The sequence below is a fragment of the Salvia hispanica genome, chromosome 5 (genome assembly GCF_023119035.1).
Source record: "Salvia hispanica cultivar TCC Black 2014 chromosome 5, UniMelb_Shisp_WGS_1.0, whole genome shotgun sequence".
Taxonomy (NCBI): domain Eukaryota; kingdom Viridiplantae; phylum Streptophyta; class Magnoliopsida; order Lamiales; family Lamiaceae; genus Salvia; species Salvia hispanica.
Window position 1 is genome coordinate 39,190,891 of NC_062969.1, and position 13,691 is coordinate 39,204,581.

The 13,691-nt window shown below is 32.4% G+C and overlaps 1 protein-coding gene across 2 annotated transcripts; it reads right to left on the minus strand.

Annotated features, from left to right (window-relative positions):
• Nucleotides 1–3,264: 3,264 nt before the first annotated feature.
• Nucleotides 3,265–7,502, minus strand: LOC125187408 (axial regulator YABBY 5-like). Of its 2 annotated transcripts, none has more exons than XM_048083997.1 (6): nt 6,978–7,502; nt 5,499–5,618; nt 4,984–5,119; nt 4,366–4,414; nt 4,215–4,290; nt 3,265–3,741 (listed from the first exon to the last, which is right to left on the minus strand). In XM_048083997.1, exons 1-6 carry the CDS (start codon nt 7,044–7,046, stop codon nt 3,625–3,627), a joined length of 567 nt encoding a protein of 188 aa, XP_047939954.1. In that variant the 5' UTR covers nt 7,047–7,502; the 3' UTR covers nt 3,265–3,624. The 2 variants fall into 2 exon arrangements, with proteins under 2 accessions (XP_047939954.1, XP_047939953.1); XM_048083996.1 differs by having other exon boundaries at nt 4,984–5,125; nt 6,978–7,493.
• Nucleotides 7,503–13,691: the final 6,189 nt, after the last annotated feature.

Sequence of the window (13,691 nt, forward strand, 5' to 3'; positions counted from 1 at the left end):
ATCACATGATAAACCCATGGTTCAATTTGTTTAGGGAGAGAGAGCCTTCGAGTTAGTTTGCCCTAACAATGCATCAATCTTCTGCATCGCTATGATAAAATAAGTAATTGTTTTAAATTTTATAGGTGTAGCCAATTAGACCAACATAACACACTTAAATTCTAGGATAATATCGACTAATATTGTTTAGGGCTTTGATTTAAATTTTTTTTATGGGTAAATTAGACGTGCCACGGATGACTCGAAGTTGAGGCCTCTTTGATTTAATTATTGTTTATCACGTATTTATATTCTTGAAAATTACCGCTTATTCCAACCACCATCGTTACCTTAAATTGGCGAGCCAGTTTGCTTCATATACGATGATGTGTCTCTGTTAAATTGGCTATATCATCACTACTTAATGCCCTAGTTGGTGTCGGCACGTGCGATGTGGAGTATGTCGAATTTAAACATTTGAAAATTGTTGATTGACGCAGTTTAGGGATTTGGTTTAGTTTTTGTTTGTAGTCTGTTTTTTCTTGATTTTTTTTTATTATCGTACCCTTTTCCAAGAAAATAGTGTATTAATTGTGGACATATATATACAAAGGACCAAAATATCGAATCAAAACATTCCTTATTATAAATGTATGTAACTTTACACAACATAAACTAATTAAATAGTGGAGTACTAAATAAGGAGTACCATTTTGTCCAAAACCAACCATAAAATTACTGAATAAAGAAACCCTCAAAAGCAAAGGAATTAATTCCGTTAACTTTGCAGAAGCCCAAAATCCTCTATGATTAAAGTTTGAAATGTTTCTTTTTGTTCAAAATCCTTTAGTTATAATTAAGTTGGCTCATCTTTTTATTTTTCTTTTTTCTTTCAAATGAAAGACTGACAATGAATTGATACATCATGGATGCATTGATTTTACCAGCAGCAATTATTAACCTGTGGAAGTGGTTGTTGCATTTCCCACTATCTATTTTTGTTTCAATAATTTTCTCTCATATTATATATAGATAAAATAAAATACTGACAAGTAAGGTATATACAAACAATTGTTACTCTCCAAAATAGTGATATTATTTGTAATTAAAATGCATGTTCATGTATGGAAAGGTGGCATCAAATTGGGGCCTCAATATCTTGAATTGATATGTAGCCTCATCATTGAATGTGACTAATCGAACACTTGAACTGTTCCCATCATTACACACACCACACCACACATTACTCCTACACGATTATGCTTGTTTAAATGTGTAATGAATTTGCACTATGAATGTGTTATGTTCAAGATTAATTTGTTCTCAAATTGTTCGAAATTGAATTAATTTGGAATTGATTTTGTTATAGAGAATATGACACTAATTATACGTAACATGGTCCCGCAATTGAAATGGATATCACTCGCCTATTAGATTAAGATAGGTCCGATGCTGGCCTATTCTGTCTGGTTCTTGGTTGTTGTTATTAACCTTGAATTTATGTCGTTTGCGTCCGGCTTGTTCTTATAGATAGGTTTTGTAGAAAGAAAGAATGCACAAAAATGAAGCAAGAGATGGCTAGACAAAAATTATCGTCAACAGAATACAGTGGACGTCATCTTAACAGAAAGACCACAAATCAAATACCAAACGAAGACAAGACTAGAAACTGCCAGCAACACAAAACAACAACGCAATCAAAGCCCCACATGCCAAAGCCAAACCAAACAAACACTATTATTTTAAAAAAATGTGTATCGATGGCAACAAAAAAACTCTCAAATACCACATGGACCATTGTTGAGAAAATTATAATTATTGAAGTGAAAGAGTCCAAGACTAATGAGAGACACATGTGTTGTATGTTGGTCACATCCCTTAAATATAGGGCATACGCCTTCTTGTGTGTGTGTGTGTGTGTGTGTGTGTGTGTGTGTGTTTGTTGTCATAATTTTGACATGTATTTGTGTGTGTGTGTTTTCTTGGGCATGTGGTCCTAATTCCTCAACTTTAAATGAGTTTATATGTATATCAATTGGACCAATTGCTTGACTTTGTCCTAATTGGTCCAAACTTCATGTATAGTAAGTGAGGCTTCAATTTTGGCAACGACCAAATTGTGACCATCTCTTCTCTTCCAAAGTGGAGTTTTCACCTAATTCTTGGATATAAATCATATTTAGGTCCTTCTAACAACATTTACACTAATTTTCTCGTGTAACAACATTTTCACTAATTTCCTTGTGTAACAACATGGTTTTTAAATGAGGGGAATAAAAAACATGACTTTGCGTGACTTTTGGAATTTTTGGGGTTTATAAAATCATCGTAATTTTGATCAAATTAAAACTGACATGGGTGTCGAAAAGATATAAACCTTGCATCATTTAAGGTAGTGAACAGCCAAGCATATAATTAATAATATATGCAACTTTTTTGTAACTTTTCCTACAATTAATATTTATGTAAATCACGCAAATTGTAAAATACTAGAGTACTACAATCTTTTAGACCAAAAGTCTAAAAATGGGTGAAGTAAACGTACCAAAGGTGTAATGTCTCATAATTTTCTTTATGAGTTTTGACAATTATTATGGTCATGCATGCGTCATTTCCTTATTAAATGTGACAAACAATATACTCTATACTAGATAAATTAATTTATGCGTATGTATACAGTTGGATTATTGTTCCTTGTTCTGTTTTTTTAATTTATAACCATTAATTTTTTGTTTGTTTCTTTTTATTCATTGTATGATGTGATTGCCTTTTTTTAAGTGGTCAATCATAGTATTTAAGTTTTATCGGTGTATATAAGCTTTGTGTTGTTCATTTATTGTGATTGGATTTATAATTAATACAATACGGGTGTGATCAATTGCTAACTTTCTTAAGTTGCTAACTTCTCAACGCAGTAAATTAAAAATGTCAACACGATGACATTAAAATGTCAACACATAATTTTGTTGAACTTCAATATAATGTGTTGATATTATGTGTTGACATTTTGATGTAACCGTGTTGACATTTTTAATACACTGTATTGATGAGTTAGCAGAGTTACAATTTAAAGAAGCTGCATACCTCTAACTAAAAATTCAGAATGAAAAAAGAATTAGATTTATCAGTATTTATAGCTCCTATTTTATTGTTTGTTGTATAAATTCAAGTAAACTATACGAGTTCTCTCAAATTAAAGAAGTACATAAATTATACTCCTACTATATATGCAAGGAAAATAATGAGATCAAAATGCTAACCAAAATATGTCTCTATATATGCACATGCAACAAATGAACATTTATATAAATTCAAGAATTCAATCTCATATATCAAAAACAGTTAACAACGGCAATAATGACTTAGACTTAGACATATACATATATATTATCATGTTTGGCTTCAAATATTTGGAATTTTCCTACTAAATCATTTTCATGGGAAAATAAAAAATTGCATCTTTGCAACCCTCGAGTTGAAGATATATGGTGTAGAACCCCTCATAATATTTCAGTTATTTTATGAATTATAACAATTCTTATGACTTAATAGTATATATATAGAGGGATCAATCCACCACGATCTTCATACCTTTTGGGATGGAAATATGCATTTTTTTAACCTTATTTTGCAAAATTAACCAATCTAAACACCAAGAGATTGTTGAGCTGTGGCTTCTCCTGCTGCAACAGGATGATCCATCTTTGCTTGTTTGTTGCTTTCCATCTTTAACCCGAAATGAATATGAGGAAAATGTGCCCACTGCATATGTGACAATACGAAAGTCGACATTACTTCTAGTATTTTTATTTATTCGTGTTTCGATGATGCAACAAAATTCATATTCATGAGTACTATACTAATCAGTAGTAAACTGCATCAATAATACTATATCAAGAATTATTAACAAAATGTCCATATTAGAACATATATATACTTCAAAATTTACATGTATTTTTTTTTATTTTGGTTGACTATAATATAAGGCATGTTCTTCTGCATGGATATCTTTACAACATTTATTTAACTACACATTTTGTAAGTATTTAAACTTTCATCCATTTTCTTTAACAATTTTCCACCTAAATTTTTTTTATCATTCTTCTAAAATCCCACTTGGAGCTGTTTTTCTTAGGTCAATTTATTTATATCACCTCCTAAATTTTAATGTACGAATTTTATCTCTTGAATGTAAAGCAATTGTGAAACATGACTATATTTTTTATTTAACTTACGTTCTTTGCAGCTGTGCTAAAGGCTTCACGGTGGCTAATCTCAGGATTGCTTGCTTTAATCCTCTGAATTTCCTCTCTGTTACCACAAAATATAAATAATCGTTTATCATTTAGTAATATATATACTAGTATGAATTATAGTACTACTTACTTTATGAAACGATTGTAGGCTGATGGAACACGTTGTCTTTTCTCCGGTGCTGTAACACAACAAAATTATAAGCAAATGAGAAAAAGATTTGAACTTGATTTAATTCAACTATACCAAGATGTCACACACATACATAGAGAAAGATATAATGAACCAAAAATGACTAGTAAATTAATAGTATTTCACCAATATCATCTCTATTAATGAACATATATATCAAAATCAACGTGGAAAAAATCAAAGAAAATTTATAGTGCTTCATTGATTAGTAGTGGTGGTGGTTATATCTTATGAATAAAGAGGTAATGACTGATTCATAAAAGTACCATGCCTATGTATATGTTTGAGCCTGATGCTCTTTGCAGATCATGAGTTGTATGTAATTGTTATGTCACTATCACAACAGGTCATATATGAATCAAGATTATATGCATGTCCTCTCTCTCTCTCTCTCATCAAATTTACTTTAGGACAAAGTGCCCCTAAAAGGATACTACACCAATTTGTACACCACTCAACAAACTATATATGTTGCTCTTTAAGCTGATCAAGTTTACATAAACAAGAAGTTAAATTAAGTGTGTGTATTGATGTGAATTTATAATTAATTGGACTTACGGCGTATTGGAGCCATCTTAGGTTGTTCGATGTCGAGGGGGCTGTATGATCTGTTGTACTTGGAAGAGGAGCCGTTGTCTCTGGTGGCGACGTCGTCTAAGGCGGCTGCAGCTGAGGCGGCAAAGGATTGCTGTTTCTGTAGCTTCAGTTAAAACAAAAGGAATCAAAGTAGAACTAGTATAATATGCATAAGATCATACTACTATACTCTTAAATATCCACTTATGTCAATTTTGTTTTGAATGAAGTTTCTTTTGTACTTCCAAATTCTTGTTGACAGAAACTGAAAAAGGAGACTAGTTTGGTCTTCAACACACACACACACACACATACTTGAATGAAAATTCTGGATTTTTGGATCATCAGTACTATCTATATCTAGCTAGAACACAATGTACTTCCAAATTCTTGGTGATGGAAATTGAAAAAAGAAAAGAATGGTCTCTCTCTCTCTCTCTCTCTCTCTCTCTCTCTCTCTCTCTCTCTCTCTCTCTCTCTCACACATACACACACACCTGGAAATCTTGGAGGTGAACAGACTGAAGCAAAGCTCCCATGTTGACTGAGAGCAAATTTGAGCAATGCCCACATCTCACAGTGACAATAGTAAACATGCTCCCAAATGGAACATTAACCTGCACACACAATGTTTATCAGATTAAATTAAAACCCATCAATAAAAATCCAATCTTGATGTCACCAAACCCTAGTCACACCAAAATGTGCCCTTCCACTGCGTGTTGTGTGTTTTTCACATAATAAAATCTCATTCTTGAAGGGCAAATGTGCAGAAAATATCATAAGTAGGAGAAGAAGTGGATTTTTATACACATATGTGTAAAGACATGTAAGCATCTTTCTTTTTGGCTGAATTTGTTGGATAACGAAGGTTTGTTAATGTAGCTAAAATTGAGGGGGAATTCTTGAAATTAAGGGCCTGCAAATTGCAAAAGAATCACAGCACCACTCATATATGGACAATAACCAAGAGATGTGTAATAATTAAAGAAGCCCTTATCATAAATCTCTCTCTCTCTCTTTCCTTTCAGTGCTTCTGACTTTTTCTGAAACAATGACAACATCAGTGATCACTGTGTGTGTGTGTGTGTGATTTAGGGAGAGTGGGACGAATTGGAAGCATCATCAATTAAATCGTATACATTTGTTGCTTCTTCTTTTTTACAGACTGTAAAATGAGGCTAAAGTCATTTCCAATCACATAAAAGAGCAATCTTGTTAGTAAAATACCTCAATTTGATGGAATAAAATATAATGAAACACACAATCCCCCACACACAGTAACACACAGTAGAAATTAGATGAGTCATAAATTGAGGTGTTTAAAAGGACAAACTGCATCAGTAGTAATTAATTTCCATGTTTGAACGCAGAGATGAAGAACCCTAATAACCACAAGATCATAGGGTTCCACATTGATTATCAAAATTACAAAACAGCATTCAAAATAGGGTTCTTTATTGCGAAAAAAAGTAGGTTTCTTTCTGGGTTTTTGTGATTTCAAATTCTTGCTTCATAGAACCCAAAAATAAAGAAAAATTAAAATGAAAAAATCAAATCTTTGGGTAAAAGACATCATTCATGATGCATAAAATATCAGCTAGTAGTACTAATTTGTAAGCTTTCTTGTCACCAAAATTTATCCGACAATTTTTATTGACAAAATTATTTTTTTATGTTTTGCAAGGATCAACATAAAATACCATACCATATATAGCTAAAAAGACAACAGCCAACAAATTCTCTGAACCCACAATTCTCTACCTGCATTTTTTCAGAGAGTGCTTCAAAAATTGAATCTTTTTGCTTGATTACACTAAAACCATCCAAAAACACACATCCAAAAACTGGGTTTTTCAAAAGATTGCTTTTTTCCACAACCCTATTGTTCTTGAGCTTGAAGTAGTGAAAATTTGATTTCTTGATGAAGTTCTAATTAGGTATCTACATGCAAATTAAGTGAAAGAAAAATATACCGCCAAAATGGTGTTGCAGTAGTTGCAGTTAACATAACAAACAGGCTCAGCGGTCAATTCCATTGACATCTTAGCCGGATCGAATCGCCGGAGAAGATGAGGCTTTCTTTCTTTCACTTTTCCTCACTAGAAAAATAAATTAAACAGAAGGGCTCTGAGCAATTAAGCTGGATTGCACCTAGCTGAAAGATCAAGAATTGAGGGAGAGAGAGGAAGGGAGAGGGTGTGTGTATTTATATATGTGTGTGTATTTGAGTAAGATACCTATATATAATTAATGTGTTATTTGTATGGTAGTAGAGAGGTGAGGGCAAGAAATGAGTGTAGAAAACTCAATGGAAATTAGATGAGGAGAGAGAGAGATTGGTGTGTGTGTGTAGGAGAGAGAGAAAGAGAAGTGGGAGTATGATATTTAGTGGTATTTTGTAATGGGGTTTGTGAAAAAGAAAAGGATTGTTTTTTATTTATTTATTGAGAGAGAGAGAGAGAGAGATTTTAGTGGTATTTTGTAATGGGGTTTGTGAAAAGAAAATGATGTTTTTCTTATTTTTGGGAAGATGTTTTGGAGAGAGAGAGATGGTATTATGATTGAGAGAATGAGTGGGTGGGATTGGTGTGGTTTTTGGTATTTATATTGCAGAATTTTGTGCAGCGGACGAGGGGGGCGAGATATTAACATATCGAATGTTTAGGGATTTGAGTTTGTAACATTTCACTCAATTTTTTGTCAACAACAAATAGGAAACATTTATTTTTAGCTTGGGATTCTATGTTGATACTTTGATTGATGGATATACATGTTTACTATGTTTGTATGGCTAATTATGGTTAGGGAAAGCACAATGAGAATTTATCATGTTCAATCAAAATGTTGTTAATGAGTCTTGTTAAATCAACAATATATTACCATCATTTACATTTTTGACAAGGACAAGACACATAAATTTATGGTTCCAACTTTTTCTTTGTTTACTATGCAATATTAATTTGAGAAAGGGATCAAAGATCCTCTTTGTAAATAGTATAAAGTTTTTGCTAAGATACGAGTTTTATCTTATCTATGAATCGTACAGAGAAGTAATCAACATTTTGATCGGTTTCAAAGTGTATTGATGTGGAATAATAAGTTGTTGACGCATGTGTATTCGATAAAAGATCAAGTGAATATAGTCGTTGGCACAAATCATAAATGCATGATTGCCTTGTCAAACTCGAAATAACCAAGATATTTCAATAAACAGAACGAAGAGATAAATAAGACTAAGACATAGGATGGGTTTTTGAGTCTAACTCTATTGTTTAAGACGTTTATCAATCCTACTAGGTTTTTGCTTTTTAGCATATTAATTTATTTTTGGATGTTGATTCCTTTCTTAAGTGGGATAGTTGTAAATACTTATTTAAAGTACTTTGTTATTCCATTTTTCACATTGTACTCTGTGTATAAATAGCATTCAATGTCATTACTATTCCATTATACACTCCTTACATTATTGCAAAATATAAATGCACAGCTCAAATAAAAGAAACTACAACTCACCAAATGAAATTTTTCCCAAAGTAGCTAAATTTGAGATTTTGACATTAACTTAAAAAAGAATTAACTGAAACTCACAATATGAATGTCTTTTGTCCCATCATTTTTCTTATAGTTGGTGATAATGATCGATCGCCAAGTAAAAAAAACAACATTAAATTAAATTTTGAAAGGGAAAGAAAAAACATAAATAGTTGATAAAATAAATATACGTAACACTGATTTCCTAATTAAAATACTAAAAAATGAAAGTGGAATTAATTTATGAGGTATTGACTTTTAATAACAAAAGACGTTATCAACTTTATGAAAATCAGCATATAATTGTACCATAATGTGTCAAATAACATACAAATGTGCAGACATGATAGATAAGACGCAATTGCAAATATTCGTTAGATTTGACAGCACAATTTTAACTTGTAATGTCTTCGACTTAAATTACATAAAATACTTGGAATAATTAGGATTTATTTATTAAATTGGATTTATTAATCATAGAAACGTGAGTTTAATGAGATTATAGATTTATATCGATTATTTTTACCGCCCGAAACGGACCTTGTGGGATATACTTTTTAAAAATTGATAACTGCAAAATTTTCGACTATAATCATTTAGAAATATAGAATAATACATAAACCTTTTACTGAAATAGAAAAATTGCGATGAAAAACAAAGACAAGCATTCAAATTCTGACTGGATAAAAACAGTACGCGTCAATTAAACTAAAAATTCATACTCCCTCCGTCCGCCATTAGTAGTCCCGGTCACTTTTGCGCACTCGTTTTGTAAAAATGATAATAAATAGTTAAAGTGGAGAAATGGTTAAATAAGAGAGAGAATAATGTTGACAAGAGTCTTCTTATCATTATTCCCTCTTGTACTTTACCATTTCTCCACTTTAATTATTTATTATCATTTTTATAAAATGAGTGCACAAAAGTGACCGGGACTCCTAATGGCGGACGGAGGGAGTACTTTTTATTCATTCACAAAATAGTTGTACCATTTGTTCGGGTCTCTCTATGCCACGTGGATTTTGTTGTTGAAACTCTGTTTCTCGATCCAAAATAATTGATCAATTAATTGATACAAGAAACTACTATAACGACTAAGAGGAAGACGTGAATTTCGTGTGATTGGAGGTGAAGTTGATATGGGTTGTCAAGCCGATTAATGGAGTTTTACAACGACATTTTGGACTAACGGTCATACTCTAACTTCATCTGTCATTGCTTAATTATATATTTATGTATATTATGTTGATTGTAAAATTATGGACATGGCATTAACATATCAGAATATAATCATCGTCTCATGTTTATGCGATGAGAGATGATTTGAAAAAATAATATATTTAAGTAGCAAATCGAATAATATACGTTCTGCATAAGGGGGGAAAAAATAAAATGAACGAAACGTTTTATGAGTTATTATGAAATTTATAACTCGAGACATAATTTAAGTATTAAGGAGTAATTTTCTATTCTAAAAAATAATTAACCTTTTCATTTTAGTCGTAAAATTCATCATTTAACCAAACTGGAAAGACAGTGACAACACATGATCAGTAAAACTCAGAAACAAAATGATGCAATATAATTAATGCAACTAATAAATTTAATGCAAGGTTTTGAGTGCCACTTAAGTCTCTTCCACCATATATTGACCATATTTATTCCCCGATTCAAATTATTATTTTATTGGTTATATTAATGTAACTAATAAATAAAATTAATGTATTTATATTTTCGGATGATTAAATTACGAACAAATCATCATCATGGTTGACCATTATATTTTCGGATGATTTAAAATGTCCATATTTCTGAATTTTCTATAAGTTAGAAAAATTAAATATGAAATGAGAATATGTATGAATTTTCTTTTACTTAAAAAAATTAAATGTGAAATTAGATATGATGAAAGATTCCTCAAAATGGGAATCTCACAACTCTAAGGGCCCGTTTGATTCGTGCTTGGGTTAAGTCATGTCATGACTCATTTTCCTTCTCTAAATTAAATATTGCATGTTAGTATTTTATAATCGGGCATTTGATTATGTTGTTTGTCGCAAATTTTAAAACCCTTCACATATTTGATTTTGTGTGATTTTGACGGGGAAAGAATGGCAAATTTACCCTTATGAGAACCTAAACATTTTTTTATGTGAACCTAAACATGACACCCTCATTTATGTGACATTCCAAATGCTTTTTGAGTTCATACTCGTATTTGAGCTTTGACGAAGAAGACATCGAGCATTTGCTAGCATCTTCATTACGGTATCTCGAACCAATATTAGCCTTGACAAGTCTAGGTATTCGTCTTCATGTAGCAATGAATCAGTCAAAGATCTTCGGCAAATCTCAACCGTGGATGGGAATTAAGCGACGATGATATGAAAATAATGTATGTGAATCGATGCAGTACTCCCTCCGTCCCACTTTATGAATCTCATTTGAGTTCGGCACGGGTTTTGAGAAATATAAAAGAAAGTTGGTGAAAAAAGTTAGTGGAATGTGGATCCTACTTTTATATAGTATTAGTTTTATAATAAAATGTGAGTGGAAAAAAGTTAGTGGAATATGGGCCTATTTCGAACCGGGAATCCTAAAGTAGCATATCCAAAAGTGTTAAACCGAGACTCCTAAAGAGGGACGGGGGGAGTATGATTTAGAAATGCAAAATAGTGAGGTAGAAGGGCTGATCATGCAACATGGCACAATTATTGAACACAACAACCGATGCAAGTTAACCAAATTGATCGTCGAAATTTGGATCGTAAACCACACAACACTTAAATGAACAATGTGAACTACAAGATTTAACCTGTGCATATCTCGTTAAAGCATACCCCTCAACATATTTAGGCTTAATAACAAATCATAACCGAGCGAAACCACGAAACTAAATAGGTCTTAGTTTATAACCTTGGTACTTAGCGATGAGATTTTACTTTAAAATTTTTTGAATTCACTACTGCTAGATTCAATTACATGAACTTTATCCAGTAACACAAATTTAAAAATTTCATAATTAATGGCCCCCTGTATAATTCCACAACATTTTTGGGTCACTTTTATAAAACATGAAAAATAGAAGCCCTTGAAGTAAAAGTAAAGCCCTCAGTATATAACGCGCCTCCTCTTTTTCAAAATTTCCAAAGGGCCGCGTTTGGTCTGTTTTCCGGCGAGAAATCCGAAGAGGGAAAGAGCTCGAAGCGCCGAATTTGATGGAAAATATGTGGAGAAGCGAAAAAAACTGATTCGATTAATTCCGTTGGGTTTTGGAAAATCTTCGGAATATGATGTTTTAATAGTTTTCAATCTGAATTTCTGTTCTCTTCGCTGCTCGCTCTTTCCTCATCTCGGATCTCAGCTATCCAAACGCAGCCCTCCGCCCCTGATGATGATGTTGCTCTGAAGGGTTAAGCAATTTCAATTTCAATTTCTCCGTTTTTTTAACCCATTTGTTGAATTTCTTAGCTTTTACTTGATATCTGTGTTTCTAAATCTGTTTAGGGTTTATGATTTTTTGTTTGTGACTTTTTCGCTCTTTGATACTTCTTATCTGTTGCATTTTAGTTTGATGCTTTAAGTTTTGAAAATGATTTTGTTTTTTGTGATTTTGAGCTGAAGTAATGTGATTTTGTGTAGTTTTAGTTTAGAATAGGTATAGTAGAAGCTAGGGAGGATTGATCTTCGAAGTTCTATACTTTGTTTGTGTTGCTTAGCATTAGTTCTCAATACTTTGATTAGCTTACGGTTTCTTGCATAGACTGTGATTGAGGAATTACTGGTGAAAATTTAGCTACATATTTGAAGTGAAATTCTAGGTAAAACGATGACTTGGTGTGCCACTCGTGCTCGGCGTTGGTGTGTTCCAGCATACGATTTACTTGTTTGAATTGGTGATGGATATGCCACGGATCATATAACCATTGTTTATGCATCTATGATTTCCCTGCTCATTATCTTGCCATGCTCATTATCTGAAGTATTCAGCTCTGTTTGTTTTCCTTGATTCTACGAGTGAACAAAACTTTCTTGCTAGAATAGTTTCTCGACTTTGTTGTCTTCCTGCATAAGATTTACTTGTTTGAATTGGTGATGGATATACCACAGATCATTTATACACTGTTTATGCATCTCTGGCTTTTCTTGTTCATTATCTTGACATGTTCATTCTCTAGAGGGTTATTTAGCTCTGTTCATTTTCCTTGATTCGAAGAGTGAACAAAACTGTCTTGCTAGAATAGTCTGATTCTCTCAGTGGGTCATTTAGCTCTGTTCATTTTTCTCAATTCTAAGAGTTGGCAAAACTTTGTTGCTAGAAGTTTCTTGACTTGGAACTCTGTGAAATACTCTGGATATAGAGAAAGAAGTGACCGTGCTTGTTTGTCTTCAACTAGATTACATATATCTTGTGGATTTCTCCATGTATAGCCTATGTGTTCGAATACCATTTCTCGTTCTAGAATGAGGGAATTAAGGGGCTTTCTTGATGCATATATAGAACAGGTGGAGAAAAACCGCCAGTCATTGGAATTTTGGCTCTCAAAGGAGTAATTTGATAGAGTATGTTTGTATTTATCTGTTGCCTTTATATTCAAGATAACTAAGTCTATGGTTTTCTCTATTTGACTATTCATTCCAAACGGCAGTAGTTGTATACATCTGATCTGGCAAATGTAAGATGATGTTGAAGAGAAGCAGATTCTTGGCTATGTGACATAGTAGCTAGCCTATGTCAAAGGATCAGATAAATGTTCATATTGAGTTATACACTGGTCCAGTGTAATTAATTGTTTTGCCTAGCTGATATCAATAAATTATAAATACATTTTGAAACAGGAAAATCGATTTTCTTTTTGGCTTTTTGTGATGAGTTTGATGAAGCAATTAATGGGTTCTAGTCCTGTGCCTAATTGTGTTTGGTCAAATATATACTAGTAGTATTAAATAATGGATCTGCAATTGTTTCATCCGACCAAATCTAGCTAAATCAAAGGTGATGTAGCAGTGGCAGCTAGAATTGCCCCAACCATGCCCAATTCTCGTCATCACCATCGATTTTGTAGGCAATTTTGGCAGCTGCATCACCATTGATTTTACCAGAATCTGTATAGATGAGATAATTGAGAAAATTTTGAACTTCATTTTAAATACTC